Here is a 27500-nt window from a genome sequence, read left to right as displayed (position 1 = left end):
CAAGATATGATCTTGGGAGACGACGACAGCGTGCTGGTTTCGTTTTTTTTCTTGTTCATTTCATTTTTTTTCTTGTTCATTTAGTTCTTTTAACGTTAATCCCTTTGGAAAATACGAGAACGTTACAATAGACCACATGATCACATCTCTTCCAATTACAGACATGAATGAACGCGAAACTAACGATTCAAATGAAATCAAGTATTTATAATAAATTTAATGGAAATATATATGTTTAGAGTTGCGTTGAATAGAATCATGACAATCAGCTTGCAGTTGATTACATCTTTCCTAGAAACTGGTTTTATTTTCGAATAATTAAGACAGAATATACGAACCAGTTTATATGAAAAAAAATTCTTTAAATATAAGAGGAAATAAATATATTGCTTTAGTAGTTTAGTAAAATTGTTTAAAGTACCATATAGGGCAACAATAAATGAATTGAAAGAAGGCAAAGTATGGTTTTTCATAAATCAATAAGTAAATTTAATAACATATTTTTCGTATAAACTTTCGTTCAAAGGAAATATTGAATTATTTAATTCCCCAGTGGTATTAATATAAATTTTTGATATTATTTGAAGTCTATGTTTATTTAAATAAAAACAAAATTAGGCTTGTCTTGAAAACAACCTTGAAATTATAATTCGCAGGTCGGTCTTAAATTTGATGGCTCTCTATTTCAATCTTATAGAATCTTAACAGTTTCGCTGTAGTTGTTTTCGAGTAAGGCCAGACATATATAAGGAGTTAAAAGGTGCATCTGCTGTATTGAATGCTATATATTATATCTCACTCACTTATAATAATTCATCATCTGAGCTCGAAGATCCTATTGTATATGTATATATGTATGTATGTATGTATGTATGTATGTATGTATGTATGTATGTATGTATGTATGTATGTATGTATGTATGTATATATGAACAAAAATGGCGTACACTGAATATGCCTATTATTATATAAGCCAATTTTCAGTACTACCATAATATTCCGCTAAGCTCATCACAATCGTGAGTTAGGATGACGAAAATATGAAAATGTGAACGTGAAAAAGTTACCAAGTGCACACATGCATGCAGACATACGTATATATATAATATATATATATATATATATATATATATATATATATATATATATATAATATAAGTACACATATATATTATACATTCACACACACATATATAGAGATAGATTAGATAGATACAGACATAATCTCAATAACTCTCTCATTACACACACACACACAGAATATATTTTCTGCAAAATATCATTTTCAAGTTGTATATCTGCATTTTGTGAACAGGTTGGTAGCGAGATAATCACTATTCAATGAAAAGGATAAATGACGAGGGAGTGTTTGTGTAGCCTGCACTGAATATATATCAGAAGATATTTTCTTTTGAACGCGCCTGTATTATCAATGAATTTCTAATAAATGGATTTATTTTTCGCTGATGTACTCACACGCACAAACACAGACACAAACACCACACACATACACACACACAGACACGAACACGCATACACACACACGCAGGGAATATACATACGTATGCAAGAGAAAAGTTTATTGAGTATACCGTTGGAAGTGTTTCAGACATTTCTGGCAAAGACTTTCACCGAGGATTAAAGGACACAGATTGACGTCTATATATATGTATGTATGTTTGTATGTATGTATGTATATATGTAATTATTTACGTATGTGTGTTGTATGTGTATGCATGTATATATGTATGTATGACTGTATGTATGCATGCATGTATGTATGAACGTATGTATGTACCACGAGTTACTCCATAGTTTCTGTTGATCTAATGCCACTCACAAAACATGGTTTGCCTGAGGCTAAAGCAGAAATCAGTTGTCCAATGTACCACAGTGAGATTGAACCTTGAACTACACACACACACACACACACACAGACACACACATTATCTAGACATGTGTGTATATGTATTTATGTACGTTCAAAGATAATTTAGAAAAAGCCGTCTCAATGGAATATGCGATACACTAAGTAGAGAGTGTTTCCTTATCAAGGTTTAAGTAAGGGCCTTGACCATGTATTTCGTATGGAAGAAGTCACTTGTCCAAAGTACCCTTTTATGGTCGACTTAGCTCTGGTGCCAGGCACCAATGCCTCCCACTGCTCCGTTGTAAGGACCTACTAAAGATCTGTGTGAAAATCTGCATGATAAATCTGAGAACATGGAATTGGTAGCACTAAGTAGAGGTCGGTTGAGAATCTCGTGCTACCAAGATCTTTCTGAACTTGAGACAACCAGAATCATCACCTTAAAGGACAAATGAATCCAGCATTGAGCCAAAACCAATCTCTTTCTTCCTCTAAATGACCACTATCGCAACATCTGAAGCAAGGTCTAAAGAATTCAGAAAACTTTTTATTTCCACAAGACATGACACAGCAAAGCATCAAACTGAGAACGTGGTGCAGCTATGTCCTGCTGAACTCCCGTTTGTTGAAGCGGTGATAGGGAGTCCAACAACAGCATCAGCAGCAGTAGCAACAACAACAACAACAACGACGACGACGACAACGACAACGACGACAACAACAACAACAACAACAACAACAACAACAACAACAACAACAACAACAACAACAACAACAACAGCAACAACAGCAGCAGCAGCATCAGCCATTACCAATTAACAATTTGCTCTACATGGATGATCTGAAACTTTTTAGTAAGAATGAAAAAGAATTAGATTCCTTAATACAGGCTGTAAGACTCTTCAGCAAAGATATAGACATGGAATTTGGCACAGATAAGTGTGCAATATTAGTCATGAGAAGGGGATAGGTAGTCAAGTGCGAAGGCATCCAAGTATCAGATAGCCAGACATTAAAATTATTGAAAAGAGGAGAGAGTTGCAAGTATCTAAGAGTATTAGAATCTAACTATAGAAATAAAATCGAGAATTGAGGTGTACATCAGAAGAGTGAGGAAGCTAATGAAGTCAAAGCTAAATGGTCAGATTCTAGTGAAGGCTGTAAATACTTGGGTAGTATCATCATTTAGATACTCAGCAGTTTTTATAGATTGGACAAAAACTGAATTAGCAAGGCTAGACAGAAGAACTAGGAAGGAATTCAATATGAATGGAGGACTACACCCAAGGGCTGGGGTAGCAAGATTATACTTACCTAGAAAAGAAGGCGGAAGAGGGTTAATATCAGTAGAAGACTGTGTGAAGTTAGCTAGAGTAGATATAGACGCATATGTAGGTAATAGGGAAGAACGTTTATTAAAAGTTGCTAGAATCACGGCAAAACATAGGGAAACCAAAAACCCGAACGAAGTTAAAAACCAGAAAAAACAACAGAAATTAAGTGACTGACAGGAGAAGGCGTTGCATGGTATATTCCCAAAGATATTTGCAGCACATAGCAGTAGTGAGACATGGCTATGGTTGCAGAAAGGAAAGCTGAAAAGGGAAACAGAAAGTTTGTTAGTAGCCGCACAAGATCAAGCATTAATTGGATAAAAGCCAAGATAGACAAAAACTAAGTAGATTATGCAAATCAAAAGAGGAAAGCGTTACTCATATAGTAAGCGTATGTAGCATGCTGACACAGAAAGAATACAAGAAAAAACATGACAATCTACGGAGAGTAATCCACGGTGATTTATGTAGAAAGCTAGGATTTGGACATACTGACAAATGGTATGAACGTGAACCTAGTAAAGTGCTAGAAAGTAAGGAAAACAAGATGTTGTGGGATTTTAACATTCAGACTGACCGGCTAACAAAAGCTAGAAGGCTTGATTTAGTAGTAGTAGTGTAGTAGTAGTAGTAGTAGTAGTAGTAGTCGTTGTAGTAGTAGTAGTAGTAGTAGTAGTAGTAGTAGTAGTAGTAGTAGTAGTTGATAAAAGTGTCAGATAATTGACCTTACAGTTCCAAATGATGAAAAAAGTCAATATGAGAGGTATAGAAAAACAGCAAACTACCAAGACTTAGCAATTGAATTACAGAGACTATGGAAAGTGTGGGTGAACTGTGTCCTTGTAGTTATAGGTGCATTGGGAACTATCACTAAAGATCTGAACAGGTGGATAGAGGAAATATGCATAAAACCCAGTTTAGTACAGCTCCAGAAAACAGCTATATTAGGGACAGCTACGATACTTAGGAGGGTTCTTGGTATCTAAGGTTACTTGTTGTAGCCCGATGTTAGGATGTTTTCTTTTCCAAAAGTCTAATCTGTTGAGTGTATGTGAAAATAATAATAATAAAAATAATTTGAAAAAAGAGATGGTATAGGCACTCCCCAGAAAAGGTTTCAGAAAAAAACAAAGCAACCATACTCTGAGATAAGACAATACACACAGTTGGAGAAATCAAGGCTAATAGACCGGATATAGTTGTCAGAGATCATTAAGAAAAATGCCTTCTAATCGATGTATGATTTCCAACCGGTGAAAATGTAACTCTTGAAGGAATGGAAAATCTCACAAAATACAAAGATCTGGAAACAGAGGTAACCCAAATGTGGGGCTTAAAAAAGAAACAATCCCTTTAATAATAGATGCATTAGGTATGATTAAAAAACATTCAAATACATAACCATATCGATGGTGTCTATTGACAAATTCCTGTTAGTAAAACTTTCAAAGACACGTGGTCATGTGAAACAAATTATCCTTTACGTTGAGAAATAAGTACGGGTGAATCCATATATACATACACACACACACACACACACACACACATATATATATATATATATATATATATTATATATATATATATATATATATATAAGAATTTCATAATATTTACGATGAAGAGTTACAATTTCAGAGCAAAACCTATCACTACAGGTCACAAAAATTCAGCTTTTCTCACTGTCACTCATCTCCACCCCGTTTGTAGTTTAGCTTCCCTCCGCTAGCGTAACTGCCTTGTGAAACACGTTGCTTTCTATTATATGTAATTTACAGATATCTTTATCTTTATCAGCAGTTCTCAACCCATGTAACATCATGGAGCATCGGAGAATTTTATAAAATTCCGGCTTATTTTGTATTAAAAATCAAGAGAGGGAAAAATGTCCAATTCTTTTGAAATTGAAAGAAAAAAATCTTGTTAAAAATTCTTACCGACCACGTGAGGATAACAGATTTATGAATAACATGTTTTTCATGAGGATCAAGCATTAGTCTAGATAAAATGTGTAAATAGACAGACCTCCAAATTCCTTTTGAAATTCGTATTCTTTTAGCTTTCTAAATTTCAAGGGGTATGAAAATCGAAACATTGAGGACTGTGTATGAGCATTTATACGCCATATGCATGCAAATATACAAAAGAATGATTAATATACGGATACAAGAATATAATCATATACACCTAAAAGTCATATTTCACAGATTTAAGTTCAATATACGCAGATATGTGGCTTAAGCCTTTAAAAACCTTTAGTTTTTTTCTCCACTTTTGAGCTCAGGAATAAAATAGATTACTTAAATTTTGAGCTTCGAAACGACTGGATGCTCGATATACCATATTGATTGAGCACGTTTTACGAGCCCTGATAGAAACAACTTGCGTCTTAGTACTACCTTAAGTGGGATTTCACATCAATAGTTGAAGAACATGTCATTAAATTTCGTGCATACGTCATGCAATGCGAGGCAAATAAAATGAAAGGTACAAGGGTGATAATGTGAAAACGGCAACAAAGCAACAAGGAAATCAAGAGAACTACGATGCTGCAATGCTGCTATAATACCATTTAACGATCATCGTTGACGGGAGTGAGTTCTTCTGAAATTTTCTGTCTTTAATAGGATAAACTAAAATAAAACAAAAAATACCCTGGAAAGAAAGAAAAAAGTGAATAAATTCAATGATTAAATTATGAAAAAAATAATAAAAACCTACTTAAAATACAGTGATAAAGGATTAAATATAATATTTTTTATTCTACAATCATAAGGCAAAAGATAGGTCCAGTTTTGAATATCTGTTTAGACAACATTGGAAGGAATATAAAAAACATTTGCACAAAATCTGAATATGGATTCATATATTTTATCAAACAGTTTCATAATTCTTTTGCAACAAAAACAAGCAAAGACGTGTGTATTTAATAGCATTATTATCACAAATTATAGCAGATGCTTGTAGAGGAGGAACGGCAAGTAGCCTATCCATATTAAAGTACGGTTTACACGTATTTATAGTACGTCTATAGTAAATATTGGCAGGATCTATGATCAAAGTATTTCAGTCATGACCATCTCATTTTTCTACATCTATGACGATATTATTTATTGTTATCTAAGACTACAGTTCAAGGGAATATATCATTGTCAATTTTAGGTGATACGTCGGTGTAATGATACACTCTGGCTAATGAGATTTCTTTGTTGGCGTTTAATTCATTAAATTTTAATTTTGTTGAAAAATAGCCCTAGATGCTTGGCGGCGAGCTGGCAGAATTGTTAGTACGCTGGGCAAAATGCTTAGCAGCATTTCGTCCGCCTGTAAGTTGTGAGTTCAAATTTTGCCACAGTCAGTCTTGCTTTTCATCCTGTCGTGGTCGATAAAATAAGTACCAGTTGAACACTGGGGTCGATTTAATTGATTTACCACTCGACCGAAATTGCTCTCAAAATATGAAATCAATATAGCCCTAGGTTGGATTGAATTTGTGGTCAATGCGTGACTATCCGCCATTTTATATATCAAGGTGTATATCGGCTCAAGCGTGTTTAACATTTTTAAAGATGGTACTTGTGACTTACAGGAATTAGACAGCTATTTCTATTAGATCAAATGGTCGCATAGAGCTTCTCTCAAATGTAAAATTGTGCATTTTGTTTAAAGCAAATAACAGTTGCTTAATCTCAGATCAGCTACACATTGGGCAGACAATCCATGATTAGAAAGTTCAAGCTGTGATCAATCCATCATTCTTTCAGTCAGTGTATATCCTGTGTGTTTTTCCTATTTCAAGATAAGAGGATTAGATTTAAAGAAGATTTAGCTTCTATGTCTGATAAATCGAGTGACAGAGTTCATAATTCGTTGCTACTGTTTTGCATCAGATTCAGCATGACTGAGCAGAACTGTGATAAAAAGTGTCCAACGAAGCATAAATACTACATTAGTATAGTAGGAAGTAATTATAAGAAGTATTAACTCAACTACACATATTTCCTTACACACACATTGGTGGATAAAATAAATTATCTTGTTACAACTTGCTCCTAGAACATTATGCTGGCTTTAATATTGGTTTCAAATTTTGGCTCAAGGCCAGCAGTTCCCGTGGAGAGGGTGAGTCGATTATGTCGACCCAGGAACTCAACTGGTACTTATTTTATCAACCCTGAAAGGATGAACGGTAAAGTTGGCCTCGGTGGAATTTGAATTTACAACGTAAAGATGGACGAAACACTGCTAAGCATTTTTCCCGGTGTGCTAACGATTCTGCCAGCTCGCTGCCTTAATACTTACTTTAATATGAAATGGAAAGAAAGGCGGCGAGCTGGCAGAAACGTTAGCACCCCGTTATTTCGATTGTCTTTACATTCTGAGTTCAAATTTTGCCGAGATCGACTTTACCTTTCATCGTTTCGGGGTCAATAAATTAAGCACCAGTTATATACTGGCGTCGATCTAATCGACTGGACCCCTCCCTGAAAATTTCAGGCCTTGTGCCTAGAGTAGAAATGAATATTAAATTGAAGAAAGAGGCGAACTGGCAGAATCGTTATCACATCGCGCAACATGCTTAGTGGCATTTCATCTGTCTTTACGATGTAAGTTCAAATTCTGCTGAAGTTGACTTTACCTTTCATCTTTTCGGGGTCGATAAGACAAGCGCCAGTTGATCACTGTTGTCTACGTAATCGACGTACCTATTTCTCTAAATTGCAGGCCTTGTGCTAAGATTTGATACCAATATTAAAAGTAAAATTCTAGAGAGCAGGAGATCAAACATTACTAGGGCTAAAACTTGCAAATATGTACAACTGAGAAATTAGCAATTCGGTAATTATTTGAATAGGTCAAAATTTTTACGAAATGCCTCTACTTCCGTAAATATCTGTCGAGATTTTGGAATTGATCAGCAGCCAAGTATTTCGCCGATTAACTATGTTTTATATGTATTCATTAGTTTTATCTTGTACTTTCGAAATCATAATCTAAATATTATCATCTTAATATACCGCAACATGTCTTTTATCTGAACTTTCTCTACATTTTTGTCCCGATCAGAAACGTTTCTTTTTCTTTTATCCGTCTCAGTCATTAGAATGCGGCCATGCTGGAGTACACCTCGAAAAACGTATAGTTAGCTAAATCGATCCAATACTTTTCTTTTTTAAGCTTGGTACTTATTCTGTTGGGCTCTTTTGCCGAATCACTAGGTTATGGGGACGTAAACAAACTAACACCAGTTGTCCAGCAGTAGTAGGGGACAAACACAAACAGAAATGCGCGCACACGCACACGCATGCATATACGACGGGCTTCTTTCAGTTTCCGTTTATCAGATGCACTAAAAAGGCTTTGGACGTTCTGAGGCTATAGTTAAAGACACTTGCCCAAGATGCCATGCGTGGGGCTGAACCCGGAACCATGTGGTTGGGAAGCAAACTTCTTACCACACAGCAGCACCTACGCCTAAGCATTTTCTTAACATTTTCTTTACTGACTCAAATTCCTCGATTTAAGTTAAGTAATACACACAAGATACTACTGAGTGCAAACAAGGGGATTTAATAGAATTGTGCAACTTGAAATGACAGTCAGGACGTATGACAGGAAACAATACGTATTATGCAAAATCATAACACTTAGTAGACAGTTGTGGAAGATCATTGGTCTTATATGAGCCGATGACTTTTTTCGTTTTAAACCCTATTATTGCATCGTTAGATACACACGTTTTAGCGATCATACCGCATATGATGAACAACGAATCATTTTGACGCTTTACTGTACGCAGTATGTACTAGAAATATATAAGCAGGAGCAGCTGTGTGGTAAGTAGCTTCCTTACCAGTCACATGGTTTCGGGTTGAGTCCCACAGCGTGACACCTTGGGCAAGTGTCTTTTACTATAGCCTAGGGCCGACCAAAGCCTTGTGAGTGGATTTGGTAGACGGAAATTGAAAGAAGCCCGTCGTATATTTGTATATGTATGTGTATGTGTGTGTATATGTTGTGTATCTGTGTTTGTCCCCTCAACATCGCTTGACAACCGATGCTGGTGTGTTTACGCCCCCATAACTTAGCGGATCGGCAAAAGAGACCGATAGAATAAGTACTAGACTTACAAAGAATAAGACCTGGGAGCGATTTGCTCGACTAAAGGCGGTGCTCCAGCATGGGCGCAGTCAAATGACTGAAATAAGTAAAAGAGTAAAAGAGAGTAAAGAGTAAGCAAAAGTGAATACACCGGCACACGTGTGTTATAAATGGTTACTTTCCAAAACACAGCCTCATATCATGTATCCCTGTCTCAAATTCTTATACATATGCATACATACATTCCAGTTGATCCCATCAACGGAACAGCCTGCTCGTGAAATTAACGGACAGGTGGCTGAACACTCTATAAACACATATACCTTTAACGTAGATCTCAGGGAGATTCAGCGTGACATGCAGGTACTACTCATTTTTGCCAGGTGAGTGGACTGGGGAAACGGGAAATAGTGTCATGTTCAAGGTGACAACACGTCGCCAGGAATTGAACTCAAGTGAGTGTGTGCATGTGCGTGTGCATATATATATATATATACATACACAGGGTCAGGGTACGATGGGTAAATAGTTGCTTTTCGCGCATGCGCGTTTGTTCTTGATTTTATCGATTACACAGTATCGTTGGGTTAGTTGGGCGTCGCCTGTGAGAAAAAACGGCACCATGACGTTAAATTCACTCTTCCAGAAATTTGGAAACGACAGACTGCATTGCTTGACATTCGCGCCGGAAGTTCCAATGCGAACAGTTCAGAGTGTGTGGGTGTCAATCTAAGGACAGTGCAATCTGAGGACATGTACAGAGAGTGATAAAAGTCAAACATCCAGTCAGCATCATGGTGTTTGGAGCGATCACTAGTGATGGCAGTATTATGCCTCCATACATCTTCCCACACAGCCTCAGACTCAACGCGGAAGCCTACATCAAGTGCCAGGAGGAGATAGTGCTGCCCTGGGAGAAGAGGTTAACAGCTGGAAGACCCTATGTCTAGCAACATGACGCTGCACCATGCTACACAAGCAGGAGGACCAAGTCATGGCTGTCAGACAATTTCTCAGATCACATCAACCCTAACAACTGGCTACCTTAGTCTACTGACTGCAACCCTCTTGATTATTATATCTGGGGCGCAGTTGAGCGAGAGACCAAATAGACTCCTTGCAACTTCAAAGATAAACTGAGAACAAGGATTATGGCAGCATTCACCAACAAGGAGACCACCTAGAAGAGTTGCAGTAGATTCCGAAGTCGTCTGGAGGCCATTGTTAAAGCCAATGGCAATTTTATTGAACAAATTTACTCTTTAATATTTCAAGATATTTTTATGTAATTATGGTAAACATTGAATTGAGGAATAATTCATGAGAGATTTTTCAAATTTAAAAATGCTCGCAGAAATAAAACGCCTTGGCAAAATGTTTTGTTATTTGAAAGAGAAGTTTTTGTTCTACAAGGTATTGCGTTTTGATTTTTTAGTTTTATTGATTTTTGTGTATTTTCAGATCATTAAAATCGAATGTGAAGTGAACAAACAGCATTTTCGGCACCATTTGCTTTTTGTATCTAATCGAGGTGTTAAGCCCGCTGAAGTTGCTCGTGAGATTTGTGCTGTGCATAAAGAAGGAGCAATGCCTCAAATAATCATCCGCCTTCGGTTTTCGCACTTCAAAAATGGGAATTTTGACTTCAAAGATGGATCACACACCGGTCGACCAATTGAGTTCGATGAAGAGCGATTGAATCAACTTCTTCACAAAAATCCATGTCAAGCGACCAGAGAATTGGTGGAGCAGATAGATGGATTTTGATAATAAAACTGTGGTGAACCACCTTCACTGAATGGGTAAGGTTCATTGAACTCATTTGGTCGACCGTGGCAGGATCCGTCCTTGAGGTCAAAATTTCCAATTTTGAAGCGCGTAAACCAACGACAGGCAGTACATTGTGGCATTGTTCCTTCTCCATACACAGCACAAATCTCACAAGCAGCTGCGGTGGGCTTAACACTTCGATTAAATGCAAAAAGCAAATGGTGTCGAAAATGCTCAGTTTTGTCCATTCCAAAACCAAAACATACTATCATGTAGAGCAAAAATTTCCCTGTCAAATAACATAAAACATTTTGCCAATGCGTTTTATTTCTGCGTGCATTTTTAAATTTGAGAAAAAATGCTCACGAATTAATCCTCCACTCAATATATATCTGTTAAAATGTTTTTATCTTTATTTTTGCGTAATTTACACGACAGTTTATTCACCGCACCCTGTATATATATATATTCTTTTATTCTTTTACTTGTTTTAGTCATGTGACTGCGGCCATGCTGGAGCACCACTTATAGTTTAATTTTGACACAAAGTTGGTAATTTTAACGGGAAGAGAAGCTAGTGCTTAACTGATACCCATTTCAGTACTTGAAAAGTAGGAAAGGCAAAGTTGACTTCAGCAGCATTTGAAGTCATATGCTATGGAGCTGGAAGAAAACCCTTTTGTCCGGCGTGGTATCGACCCTACCAACTCACCGCCTCAAAACACGCACATACACATATGTACATATATATATGTACATATGTGTATGTGCGTATGTACATATATGTACATATATATATGCACACATATGTACATATATGTACACGCACATATATGTATATATATATATATATATATATATATATATATATATATATATATATATATATATATATATACATACATATATATATATGTATATACATACATATATATATATACATATATATACATACAATATATAAATATATACACACACACACACATACATATATACATACATATACATACATGCATACATACATACATATATATATATATATATATAGTAAAACTTCTAAGAATAAATTGTCAAAATTTATATTTAAAATCACTCATATATCAAATAAAATATTAACAAGAATTCAAAATATTTCCCATAAATTTATTTCTCATAAATATTTTTTAAACAGAGATCTGTTGTTGAAAGACATCAAACACACGGCGACATTTTTTGGTTGGGGATCCAAGACGCGCGCGCGCACACTCACACACAAACACACGCTTACACAGACACACACAAACATTCTTACACAGACACATATTTGTATACCTATCTACATCACTTACTCTTTCTCTCTCTCTCTCTCCCTGCACACACTCATACCCACATATAAATGTAGTACGTTAGAATTATATATTTTATCCTTCACTTATTTCAGACATTTGACTGTGGCCATGCTGGGGCACCGCTTTGAAGAGTTTTAGTCGAAAGAATCGACTCCGGTACTTATTTATTTTAAAGCCTGTTACTTTTACTATCGGTGTCTTTTGCCGAGCCACTACTTACGGGGATATGAACAAACCAGCACCGGTTGTAAAGCGATTGTAGGGGACAAACCCAAACGCACACACGCACACACACACACCACACACACACACACACACACACACACACACACACACACAACACACACACACACATTCGCTCTCTCTCTCTCTCACAAACACACACACACAACGGGCCTTTTTAGTTTCCGTCTACCAAATCCATTTACATGGCTTTGGTCGGACCAGGGCTATATATATATATATATAAAACACTCGCCCAAGGTTCCACGCAGTGGGACTGAACCCAGAACCATGTGGTTGGGAAGCAAACTTCTTGCGAAAAAGCTACGCCTGCACCTAATGCTGATCAACTTGGACATACTGACGCTAAAGATTTAGCCGAGTTAGATCTCTTTTTTATAATATTGAGTTCACTGCGACTTTCAAGTTTCACCTTTAATCGATCATACTCTCTCGATTCTGACACTCCACTGGTCTTCAAGGTCTAATAAGACCAGAGTCAGTGATGTAGGAGAGGCGGATCGGTCGCCTACATTTTCCCTTGCAAACGTTTATTCTATATCTAATCGATCCCAGTGCTGGACTGGTATTTTATTTTATTGACGCTGATGAGATGAACGGCAATGTTAACCATGGAGAGAATTGAACTCAGAACGTAAAGAGCCGGAAGTAATAACAAAGCCATTTTATTCCAAGGTTCAGACGTATTTGTGTCGTTTTGTATGTTCCTTTGGAAACATATCATTTCGGGCTTCATTCTGATGTGCGGTATCATGGACAAGAGTCTGCTTTTGTAGTATCTTATTGATCTACGAGAAGGTATGGAAAAGTCCAAAGGCGTTAAAGATACTCGGCCCAACCTTCCGAGTACTTTTACAGGGCTTAGAAAAACTGAAGGACCGCTGCAAACAACGTGTGAATCTGAGAGAGGAATACGTTGAATAAAATCTTCCTGTACAGAACGTAATTAACAGATCTTGCTGTAATTTACAACTGGAGTGTACTTCAGTGCAGCGAGACCAACAGTTTGTTTATTACCATCATATTGGGTCACAATTTCATAGATTATACATACATACACGCAAGAGAGGCTGTGTGGTAAGTAGCTTGCTTACCAACAACATGGTCCCGGGTTCAGTTCCACTGCGTGACACCTTGGGCAAGTGTCTTCTACTATAGCCTAGGACCGACCAAAGCTTAGTGAGTGGATTTGGTAGACGGAAACTGAAAGAAGCCCGTCGTATATGTGTGCATATGGGTGTGTGTGCGTGTGTGTGTGTGGGTGTATTTGTATGTCTGTGTTTGTCCCCCCACAATCGCTTGATAACCGATGCTGGTATGTTTATGTCCACGTAACTTTGCAGTTCGGCATAAAGAAACCGATAGAATCTTACAAAGAATAAGCCCTGGGGTCGATATGTTCGACTGAAAGCGGTGCTCCAGCACGGCCGCAGTCAAGAATCTTGCTTCCCAACCAGATGGTTCCGGGTTCAGTTCCACTGCGTGGCACTTTGGACAAGTATCCTCTATTATAGCCTCGGGCCGACCAAAGCCTATTGAGTCGATTTGGTAGAGCCCGCTCTCTCTCTCTCTCTCTCTCTCTCTCTCTCTCTCTCTCTATATATATATATATATATATATATGTGTGTGTGTGTGTGTGTGTGTGTTTTCCTGTCTGTGTTTGTCCCCCTACCGTGGCTTGACAACAGGCGTTGGTGTGTTTGCATCCCTGTAATCTAGCGGTTCGGCAAAGGGACCGATAAAATAAGAACCAGGGTCGATTAATTTAACCCCAGTACTAATGACTGGAACTAGTAAAGGGATGAAAGATAAAGATACTTATATATTCATATACACACACAAACACAAATATATGTAGATTAGACGTATCTGATCTATATATTTATAAATTTATGTATATATACCGATATATATTTTACATCATATCTATATATATATATATATATATATATATATATACATACACACACTCACACATAAATATTTTCTTTTTTTATTTACTTCAGTCATTTGATTGCAGCCATGCTGGGGCACCGCCTGTAGTCGAACAAAATGACCCCAGGACTTATTCTTTGTAAAGCTAGTACTTATTGTATCGATCTCTTCTGCCGAACCGCTAAGTTACGGGTTGCAAACACACCAAGTGACAGTGGGGGAGACATGTTATTTGCATTTGTATTTGTGTACCATTTCTACGTTTTCTCCGTCCTTGTTTTCATATACATTCGGTGCTTTCTTCCAAGGAATCTAATGCTCTTAGCTTAGTTTTTTTCTTGGGACTGGCTAGATTGGAACAATCTCGAGTTTAACCAGCCGAAAAGATAATCTGGAACTCGAATGAGGAAGGTGCCACGCAGCGGGACAGAACCTGGAACCATGTGGTTGGTAAACAAGCTACTTACCACACAGCCACTCCTGCGCCTATATATATATAATCCGTCTTAAATTGCTGTCTATACTGTTTATAAGAACACAAAGAAAACATTGAATGCAACTCTCAATACACCATATCTAAAGCAACATTTCCGCCCGCCTAGACACAACACAGGAAAGAAAAAATACAATAAAATAGATAATTTTGGAATGTCTTTGATGATAAATCTGCGTCATTAGGACTGACCTGGGGCTAAACAACCATAGCATATACTTACAGATATGCGTGATATGTGATTGTCCATGGTTTCCGGGAAACTTTCAGATAAGAATCAATGGCTGACTACAAACCATTTAAATAGTTTAAGTGCCAAGTAATAGTAAAATATTGATTTCTAACGTGTATACAATTTATTAGATTTATGTAACTTATGGTAAATTTAAGATTATGTAACGTGTATTAGAACGATTTTTACGGCTGTTGCTTTAAAAGGAAATCAAAAAACAGATTGCGACTCATATAAGACACACATTTGTATGAATGTATGAATCCGGTTACACTTACAAAAATATATACATATACATACATACATACATAGTTGTGCCATTTATTTACTAATTGTATATATATATATATATATATATATATATATATATATGCGTGTGTGTGTGTATGTATCTATGTATGTAATGCATATATGTGTCTATGTATGTATGTATGTATATATATATATATCATATATATATATGCATATATATATATATGTGTGTGTGTGTGTGTGTGTTTGTATGTATGTATATATGTATATTATTTTATTATTTTGATAGGCTTCAATCCTGAGATTGTGGCCACACTGGAACTGTAACTGCACGAGTGTAATCGATGATATTAAACATACTAGCTATATTAAGTTGGTGCTTATTTTATTGCTCACTATTGTCGTGCGAACAGTTTACAGGATGTGACGTGAGCACTAACACTCTTGAATATATATATGTATACGCACACAAATATATAAGTATGTATATGTATGTATCTATGTATGTGTGTGTATATGTGTATGCGTGTGTGTGTATGTGTATGTGAGTACACATGCACCAGTTTCTATCTACTCACGACTCTTAGTAAGCTTGAGGTATACACACACACACACACACACACACACACACGCACACACATATATATATAGGCGCAGGCGTGGCTGTGTGGTAAGAAGCTTGCTTACGAACCACATGGTTCTGGATTCATTCCCACTGCATGGCATCTTGGGTAAGTATTTTCTGCTATAGCTTCGGACCGACCAGAATTTTGTGAGTGGATTTGACAACATTTCAGCCTACTCTTTACATTCAAATTCTACTGCGGTCGACTTTGCCTTTCATTCTTTCAGGGCCGTTAAAATAAGTACCATTTGATCACTGAGGTTGATGTAATCAACTAGCCTCTCCCCAATAATTGTTGGTCTTGTGCCAAATGGCTGAAACCATTTTAAATTGCTGAATTAGTTGTTTTCACATAAGGAATCATATTTTGCAGTGTTTCACCGATGTCAAAAGTGGTCAATAAAGCAACTAAAGACGAAATTCACACCCTTTAGAATATCTCTATTTACTTTTGGTTAATGGAAATTTTAGCAGATTTCTCCCTTGATCATTGTGAAAGCAATTTTCGTTCATATGAATAACTATTCTCCTTATTACAATTATAATTTCAATTATCTGAAAATTATTTTCGTGTTCCCTTCTTAAATGTAGTAAACTGTACCTAAAAATATCTTCTTCATGTAAAAGGCACGCTTAAGATTATCCATATGTTATTATTTTAGTTTGCATAATTATTTTGTGTAAGAATATTTTCAGAAAAACTAATATCTATCTATCTATCTATCTATCTATCTATCTATCTATCTATCTATCTATCTATCTATCTATCTATCTGTCTGTCTGTCTGTCTGTCTGTCTGTCTTTCTGTCTGTATGTTATATATATATATTATAGCTATATATAATATATATATATATATATATATAATATATATAGTATTATATATTATATATATATATATATAATATATAGATTATATATATATATAATATACTATATTATATATATTATAGTATATATATATTATATATATATATAGATAGATAGATAGATAGATAGGTAGATAGATAGATAGATAGATAGATAGACAAAGATACAGGGTGCGGGGAATATTTTGCTTAAATTACGCAAAATTGAAAATAACACTTACATCTTATTTTAACAGATATATTTGCGAAAATTACATAAAAATATCTTAAAATAGTAATGAGTAAATTTATTCAATAAAACCGCCATTGGCTTCAACTACGGCCTCCAGACGATTTCGGAATCTCCTGCAACTCTTCTGGATGGTCTCCTTGTTCAATTTGGGGAATGATGCCATAATCCTTGCCTTCGGTTTATCTTTGGAGTTACAAGAAGTTCTGTTGGTCTCTCGCTCAACTGCGCCCCACATATGATAATCAAGGGTGTTGCAGTCTGTAGAGTAAGGTGGCCAGTTGTTAGGGATGATGTGGTCGCAGAAATTGTCTGACAGCCATGACTTGGTTCTCCTGCTTGTGTAACATGGTGCAGAGTCCTGTTGCCAGATATAGGGTCTTCCAGCAGCCACCCACTTAACCCAGGGCAGCACCCTCGGTACATGTCCACAGGTTGACATCCAAACACTTGAAATGTGCGTATTGGAGCCTCCGGTGCAAATGCCTAGCAGCACAGCATGTCGTTTCCAAATTTCTGGAAGAGTGAATTGCGTCATGGTGTCGTTTTCTGACGGACGATGCCCAACTGACCCTTCTATAATGTATAGTCGTCCAAATCAAAAGCAAGCAATGCGCATGCACGAAATTAAAAATATAAAATGGCGACAATTTACTCATCGAACCCTGTATATATATGCACACACATACACACACACACACACACACATACTAGTAGCGTTCTGTGGTCTTGAATAATTTGCATTAGCTAAGCTCCACTGAGAATATATAGTACTACCCAGAATTGCCATCAAAGATCAGACTCATCTGCCTGTCGAGATAGTTACTAAAGATTAGACTCTTTTAATTATTTGTCAAATGAAACTAAAGGAGTTATCTGCCTTTTCATCTGTGAAATTAATTTTTATTTAAGCTAATGCGATTTATCCTCGATGCAATTATAATTTTCAACAGATAAATTATTATACACTGCTTATCATAGAAATATGAAAGTCTACACACACACACACACACACACACACACGCACACAAACACAAACACACACACACACACACACACACACACACACACACGAGGATACACCCTTTATTTTCGTGTCAAGTTTTGCTGAAACATAAGTGCATACGTACACATACACACATATGTATATATACGCCAATACATATACATACACACTACACATATACATCCATACACATACATACATACATACCTACATACATTTGTACAAACATACGTATGTAAATTGTTAATTGATTACCAATCGGATTCGCCGGTGAATCTTCTTGTTACTCAATCAATTGAATTACTTGCTCATTGCATTTGCATGGGAGTAGCTGATTTCTACAGGGAGTGTATCCTAAGCCTGATCTTAAGGTAGAACTACTGTACAATGAAGCAGTGTGTAACAAAAATTGTAATTTATATTACAAGTACATCCAATAGACTTCCCATATTTCCAGCAACTCAGCTTTTCCTTAAGAAGACTTGAGATGACTCAAGCCTAATGTAAAAAACGAAGCTTTTAAACTGTTGACTATGTACTTTTGTATGAATTAATGTATCCGTGTTATAAGTGCGATTTAGTTAATAACAAAGCATTGACATTCGCCTGAAGGAAAAGTGAACGATTAAGTTTCTTCTATAAATATATATATCATAAAAATATCGATACTTACATTTACCTGGATGTTCTGTTTCTCATCCTGGCAACTGTTCTTTTGAATAGTATTCGAATGTTATCAATGAAGAATAAAAAGCAGATCTGCAAAGAAAATAAAAATAACGGAGGTGGTTTTAATGAGTTTTGTATTATTATTATTATTATTATTATTATTATTATTAGTGGAAACAAAGACAGCGAGCTGGTGGAATTCGTTTGCGCGTGGAGGAAAAACATCAAGCGGTATTTCTTCCGGTTTTTAAGATCTGTGTTCAAATTCCACCGTGGTCGACTTGGCCGTTCATAAGTACCAGTTAGGAAATTGAGATAGATGCACTCGATTAATACTCCACCTCGCACAAGATTTCAAGGCCTCATGCTTATGGTAGAAAGAATTATTGAAGAAAATGTTTATTAGATAAAATAATATATCATAACGATTCAAGTATCTTATAAATAAGTATCTTTATAAGTATCTTATAAACTTTTACTCTCAGGTACTAATAGCAGAGGCGAGTCTGCTATAAATTGTTATACGATAACAGAGAATATTGAAGTGGCGTATTTTCATGTAAATAATATTCAGATTTTGAACTAATACCAAAATTGTCTATATTCAAATCAAAGGCCATCAAAATGTCCATTCAACTACCAAATACCGATTCTCTGTCTCTCTCTCTCTCTCTCTCTCTTCTCTCTCTCCTCTCTCTGTATATATATATATATATATATATATATATATATATATATTATATAAATATCTCTGTGTGTGTATGGGTGTGTGTATATATATATATATATATGTATTTATATATATATATAGTGTGTGTGTGTGTGTGTGTGTGTGTGTGTACTTATACACACACACACACACTCAAAAACATATATATATGCGTGCATGTATCAATCTTTCTGTGTATCTATCTACATATATCTGCATATGCTTATTTACGTAAATGCTTTCAAAGAAATACCATCAGTAAATTGCAATATATTTAACTTTTACGTTGAATAAAGAACAGTAGAGTAAATCTCCACTTGTGACGATACTTTGAAATATGCTCATATCTTGAAATAGAAGTTTCATTGGAATTTTGGAATTTAAGCATCACCAACTAGTAATTAAGCATTACAAACACACACACACATACGCACGCACACACACACAAATTAACATAAGTAGCTATGCGCAATGTCGTAAGGAATACTATAATTGTCACTAAATGCAGCTAAGGGCGTTATATATATATATATATATATATTATATATATATTAAAAAAGGAGATGTGGAACACGAGTTTGATATATAAAAAAGGAAATGAAGAATATGCTGACAAAATAATTTAAGTAATTTAAGTAATTAATTAGGTGAAAGTTCTTTTTACTGGTTGCGCATTTGTTATGCTTATCAAAAGATATTTTTTTAAGAGAGATAGAGTTGCTTTCTGATAGATTTTTTCCTCTTATCCAGATAAGAGGAAAAAATCTATCAGAAAGCAACTCTATCTCTTAAAAAAATATCTTTTGATAAGCATAACAAATGCGCAACCGGTAAAAAGAACTTTCACCTAATTAAATTACTTAAATTACTTAAATTATTTTGTCAGCATTTTCTTCATTTCCTTTTATATATATATATATATGACACGATGACATATATGACAAGGATGACACGCAAATTCGTGAAGCGTTCGATATTTTTCTAATAGGCGCAGGAGTGGCTGTGTGGTAAGTAGCTTGCTAACCAACCACATGGTTCAGGGTTCAGTCCCACTGCGTGGCATCTTGGGCAAGTGTCTTCTGCTATATCCCCGGGCCGACCAATGATGGAATCGCAGAAGCGCCACTGTGACATACAAATTATCTCCGGCATTTTTACACCTGGCAAGGCCTATTACTCTCCAGGGTAAACTGCTACCGATTTCTTCCAGAAAAAAACAAAGCCGGAAAAAGAGGGAGAGAAAGAGAGAGACAGAGAAGGAGAAGGAGAAGAATAAATTCCCGTACAGAGCTGGTACTTTAACATGAAAATGAACGTATGTCATACCATGTGTGAGCTGTTTGTTGTAACTCAGGTATATGTACACGCAGATATCTTTGTTTTTATGTTTATATATATATTATATATATATATATATATATATATATATATATATATATATATATATATATATATATAATAATAATAAAATAATAATAATAATAATTCGCTTACCTTCCCAGAGCCCAAGGAGGTCGAGGCCTGATCTAATTTGAACTAGCTTACAAAACAACCACAATTGGACTGGCCAAATATCTTGAAATAAAGAATGACTGGATGCTAAAGCTCGTGGAAAATCACGAGAGACGAAAGAAGCTTCATTCTATCATAAAGGAAAGCAAAAAATTTGCTATTGATCTCGTGCAGGATACCCAAACTGAACAACCCAAGGGAAGTACGGCAACTATTGTTGCAAAGAAGGTAAAAATAATGGCAACGAAAAAAGCGCACGAGCAATTGGCTGATAGGTGGGAGGAGAAACCTCTGCACGGCAAATATGTGGCCCGTAGCAAACAAGCTGATGTTGACCAAAAGCAAACCCATCAGTGGCTACGGAGCTCAGGGCTAAAAGCAGAGAGCGAAGGTTTCATCCTGGCTGCTCAAGATCAAAGCCTATTAACCCTGAACTACCAGGCCAATGTGATGAAAAATGGAGCAGACCCAAAATGCTGATTCTGCAACGACATGATTAAAACAGTGGACCACCTAATCTTTGGATGTAAAGTCTTAGCACCAGTGGAGTATAAATTAAGACATGACAGAGTTGGCCAATATCTACACTGGCTAATAAGTCGGCATTACAATATCAAAACTGCCGACAAGTGGTATAATCACCACCCTAAAGCTGTAACTGAAGGAGAAAATGTAACGATTCTGTGGGACTTTCCAGTACATACAGACCGAACCATCAAAGCCAATAAACCGGATATTGTTGTGAAATACCAAAACAATAAAGTTTGCTTATTGATCGACATGAGCATCCCCTGTGATCATAATATCTCGGCGAAAGAGTTTGACAAGCTCAGAAAATATAAAGACCTGCTCATTGAAATTGAGAAAATGTGGCATCTCAAGGCGGTTACAATACCAGTGATCGTAGGAGGACGAGGAATGATCAAGAAGGGAACCGAAAATTATATGAGAATGATCCCTGGCTTACCATCCCTGCAAGAAGTGCAAAAGATTGTCTTAACTGGTACATCACACGTATTGAGAAGAACATTGTCGATTACTACCCATGTATTTTAATTTAACTTAAAAAAAAAAATGAACGAACAAGTGAGTTTAGTTTAATGGCCTACCAATGTATACTATGAGTTTCTTTCCCCTAGGAGTCGGGAAGACACTCGGCAAGAAATGGAAGCAAATTTGAAAGAAGAGGAAAAAAAGATAATAATAATAATAATAATAATAATAATAATAATAATAATAATAGGTCACAGAAAACGAGAAAGCAACCATACTCTGGGATATGCCAATACACACAGATAGAGAAATTAAGGCCAACAGATCAGATATAGTTGTCAGAGATCATGAAGAAAATAAATGCTTTCTAATTGATGTATCAATACCAGCAGATGACAACGTGTCTCTAAAAGAAATGGAGAAACTTTCAAAATACACAGACCTGGAAATAGAGGTAACCAAAATGTGGAATCTAAAAACAGAAACAATTCCTATCATAGTAGGTGCATTAGGCATGATAAAAAAATATTCAGACAAATACATAACAAAAACACAAAGACTTACAAACACATATAACATACAGAAAATTGCACTACTAGGCACTGCACACATCCTACGCAGAACATTTTCCATACAATAACCGTCAGAGCATCACAACAAATCACAGCACATACCCAAGGCACACAGAGCTGTGCTCGGTAGTGAAGTGAAAGCACGCTATAAAAATAAAACTACTGAATAATAATAATAATAATAATAATAATAATAATAATATAATAATAATAATAATAATAATAATAATAATAATAATAATAATAATAATAATAGTAATAGTAATAATAATAATAGGTGTATAACTCCAAACTTACAGGGAAAAGTTCAATTTAGTATTAAATCAAATTTCACAATATAAATTATAGCCATGAAACGTAGGTAGTCTTTTTACTTATCATATATTGTTTATTCATTTTTGTACTCTTTGTGATCTAGTTATATGTTTTAAAATAAATTTTATTTTTTACTTATGACTTGGTTTATGTCTATCATTGTTTGAATTACATAATAGTGTTTTTTCTCTAATTTATATATATATATATATATATATATATATATATATATATATATATATATATATGTTCACGAGTATCTCTGCGAATTCAACGAGAGTTTGCTTTCCAAAATTGTTACGATATTTTCCAACTTTTCTTAACATGAGACCAATAGTTGCTTTAATTCACAAATAAAGAAATTGTGTCCACCAATGCGGTGTCGAGCACTCATTTTCATCGTTCGACATTTATGTATATATATATATATATGTGTGTGTGTGTGTGTGCGTGTGTGTGTGTGTGTGTACATATGTATGTATGTCTTTGTATTTATATCTATATCTATATGCTGTAAGCCAAACATCTGGAACGTTTTACAACTTTTCGCAGTTATATTAATGGTTTGTAAATGTAACTTGTAATTAGCCGTTGGTACCGACACAAGTTGTTACAAAATCAAATACTTCAATAGCTCCAAAGCTATCATCTGGCAGTAACATCTGCAGATTTCTCATTAAATATGTAGCTTTTATCCTTTTTATTTATATCACACTATTGAAGAATGTTAGTCGAACACATCAGCCCCAGTTCTTATTTTTTCAAACCTGGTACTTATTCTGTCGGTCTTTTACGCCGAACGGGGATGAACGCCGATCAAAACCAATTGTTGATCGTTGATCGGTGGTGGGGGACAAGCACAAACACTTATATATGTATGTATGTATGTACGTATGTATGTATGTATGTATGTATGTATGTATGTATGTATGTATGTATGCATGTATGTATGTAGGTATGTATGAATGTATGTATGTATGTATGCATGTACGTATGCATATATGTATATATATATATGTATATGTATATATATAAATATATACATGCATACATACATACATATACATACATACATATATATATACATACATATATACACACACACATACACACATACACACACACATATATAGTGAGAAAGAGAGAGAGAGAGAGAGAGAGAGAGAGAGGATAAGGAATGAAGCAATAATAACAATGAGAAGTGGATCATTGCTGTTTTAAAGTCATTGTTTAATTAAATCAGGAGTATGTTTACAGCTGTTTCTATTTATCAAAATGGGGGTATATCTGCATTTACCTCGTTACAATTGATGAACATCTTCAGAGCGATTATATGGCAAAGATAAAATCGAAGGAAAAAGGAAAAAAAAAACGGGAAGTGTTCGTTAAGCAATAGTCTTACATTTTAGTGACTTACATATTTCCACACTTATCAGTAGAAGGATAAATGAGAAGAGAATTCGTTAAATCCATAGTCTTACATTTTGTGACTTTCATATCTCCACGTGCCTGTAGGTTCCTACATTCGGTGCTAATGGTGGTAATGGGGACAGAGGCTCGTTAACCGGCGGTGTAAGCCGAAGGAGTTATACCTAGTGAGCATATCCAGTGTTGTTATTGGACATAAGTAACGATATTTGTAGCTTCTAAGTTAGTCCCTGTAATTTCAATGTAAGCAATAATGTAAACTTAGGCTGTTATTTAAAGTTTGTGCGATAAAGTGTGTATAATGGGCTAGGTAAAGGAACAATAGAAAGGGTTGAATAGTACATAGAAAAACATTAAGATCAATAGGGAAGATATAGCGTGTAATATGAGTCGGTAGTCTAGCTATCAAGTGAAATTAAACTATAGGAAAGAGCGCCCTAACGTACTGCGTAGAATAAGTGTATAGCTCGGTATTTAGTTTATAACGAGGAGTGAGGTTAAGTAGTGCTAAGTGGTAAGTGAGATGGTTAAGGAGATGTAATAAGAAGTTAATCAGGTCCGCTAATAACCTGTAAAGTAGGGATTAGCGATATTTAAAGGATAAGTAGAATTTAACGATATTTTGAGAATAAGAAGTTATCTTTATGCAAACAAAAAATTTTTCTTGTCTCGTTTATTACGAAGATGTGATTTGGCCATTAAGATAAAGAATTTCTCATTTGCGCAAAGATTACAACGATTATTGTTAATATTAAATGAAGAAGCTTTGGCTAGGATACGCCATTGTAAACTATAGTTAATCTTATTGTCTTCCAATTCCCGAATGTAACTACTAAGTCCGCCAGAGTTCGCTTTAATTCTATTTCTGAAACCAGACCGATGGGAGTTATATCTAAGTATCATTTCATTTTTAGTTGCTCCAATATAATACTTCTTCTAATTATTTGCCAGTACATCGCATTGGTAGATTACGTTTTTCTTTTTTATATATATTGGAGAATTCACAATTGTTTTTATCTCTGCGACCATATAGATTACTAAGCTTGTATGCGTCTATGTTATGTTGAAGGGGTTATTATTTATAAGGTTGTTGTCCGGGTTTATTTGAGGGCGAGTTATCAGGGATGACATTTAGTATATCTGTCGATTGGTTGCTATGTTTTATGTTGCTATTTTTCCTAGTTTCATAGAAGGCATATAGCATTTTACTGTTGATAGAGGCAATGATAGTAGCTGGGTTGCTAGTTAAGCTATGACTTACTCTAATTTTATTCCTATAGATTTCTGAATATTTGTTATTTAAGTTCAAGTGCTTACCTATAAGTCTCATTATTGAATGAACTATGTTTGTTTTAAGCTGCATCGCGAAGGGAATTATTAACCAGATGTTATCCTTATTTCGTTTATTTTTAATATTATTATTTTTGGTGTAGAAACTGCCCTCTGTATTATTGTTGAACGTAAAGTTGTGGTTATAATTATTATTCTTCTTTCTATTATTTTTATTTTTATTACTATCAGTTTTATTGGGGTTGCATCTTTACGGTTTATTTCTTTTATATACCTTGGTATTATCATTCCTAATAGGGGCTATATTGGTTCTTAGAGGTGCGTTATTTTTTTTTATTATTCATATTAGTATTCTTAATATTGTTATTTTTTTCATTGTTGGTATTTCTTTCGTTATCATTTTTAATGTTGGTATTTATATTAATCTGAATCTTATCATTATTCCTACTATCTTTGTTATTACTACTGTTAATATATTATTTATGTTGTTCAAATTGTTGTTGTGGTTGTTAGTGTCATTTGTTATTATATAGTGTTATCATAATAGTTTTGGGCATTTATGTTATTTGGGTTATTTTTACAGTGTTCTGGGTATAGGTTTTTAATTATTTGCTTATAACCTGTTTTTTCTAATGCGTTGTTGTAGAATTCTTTATACTTATTAAAGATATCTTCGTTGGAAGAGCGGTGTGAAATTCCTTTGCTGATGCTTTGTACTAGTCCTCTTTTAATAAAGTTAGGATGGTTACTACGTGCGTTTATATATTTAAGGTTTGAATTCGGCTTCATGTAGAGTTCATGTAGTCCCGTGGTTAGGTTGCAATTTGCGCCGAAGCAGTTTATAGAATTATGTTCTTTTTTCTATTGTAATAGTTAAGCCAAAACGTTTACTTTCTAAAGTAATTCTAATCTCCTATTTGAGATGTATTTCAGGATAAATAGTGCGTCGTCTCTGTAGAGGACACCCCTGATCTCTGGGAATTGTTCCTGTAAATGTGATAATAAGTAAATGCCTACTAAGTCAGTTATCTATGCTGAATCAGGGGCTCCCATGGGAATATCAAAGTTGTTAGGGGTATCTTTCCTTACCCATAGTTTTTTTATCGAAATTTATTGTGGATTTTCTCGCTTCTAAGAGTACTTAATTTCATTCATTTTTAGTTCAGTATGATTATTCGCGAAAAATTAGAGCGATATTTAAGATCGTAGGGTTAATAGATAAGCAGTAATCCTCTATGTCTCTCTGTAGGAACTTATTGTTCTGTATATAGGAGAACCAGTTAAGGGCTTCGTAGGTGTTGGACCATAGTTCTAGGGCTATTTTATTTTTTATCTTAGGGATATATTTATCTAATATCAATTTACTTGATTTACATAGATCCGATTTATGGAGGCATATTAGTGTAACTTTTGTATCTGTTAAGCAATTTGGTTTATGGTCTCTAATTGTTATGCGGGGTCTGGAAGGTGCGAAGGGTTCAGTTTTCATCTATATTGTAGTTGGTCATAATCTTCAAAGATCTTAAGGTGTTATTGGGTGCTATTTCGTATTTTTTTGTTATTTCTTTATGCCACAGCTGGTGGTATAAATAAATATCCAAGATATGAGTTCCTAGTTTCATCGGAGTGTACAATAATTCTCTTTTGCAATTTCAGTTTGTATAGTAGGTCCTTTAGGTTTCTTTGTTAGGTATTATTCCTTAATGGGTGTAGTTTAAAATTTA

The 27500-nt window shown here is 35.1% G+C and overlaps 1 protein-coding gene across 1 annotated transcript in view; it reads right to left on the bottom strand.

Annotated features, from left to right (window-relative positions):
- The window catches only part of LOC115210538 (glucagon-like peptide 1 receptor), a 455844-nt gene that overhangs the window by 38159 nt on the left and 390185 nt on the right, over positions 1-27500 (bottom strand). Inside the window, exon 11 of the mRNA XM_036502642.1 lies at positions 18968-19047. Coding sequence (XP_036358535.1) covers positions 18968-19047 — 80 coding nt within the window. The remainder of the gene's footprint in view (positions 1-18967; positions 19048-27500) is intronic.

This window comes from Octopus sinensis, linkage group LG4 (assembly GCF_006345805.1).
Source record: "Octopus sinensis linkage group LG4, ASM634580v1, whole genome shotgun sequence".
Lineage (NCBI taxonomy): Eukaryota > Metazoa > Mollusca > Cephalopoda > Octopoda > Octopodidae > Octopus > Octopus sinensis.
This window is presented reverse-complemented; position numbering and strand designations above follow the sequence as displayed.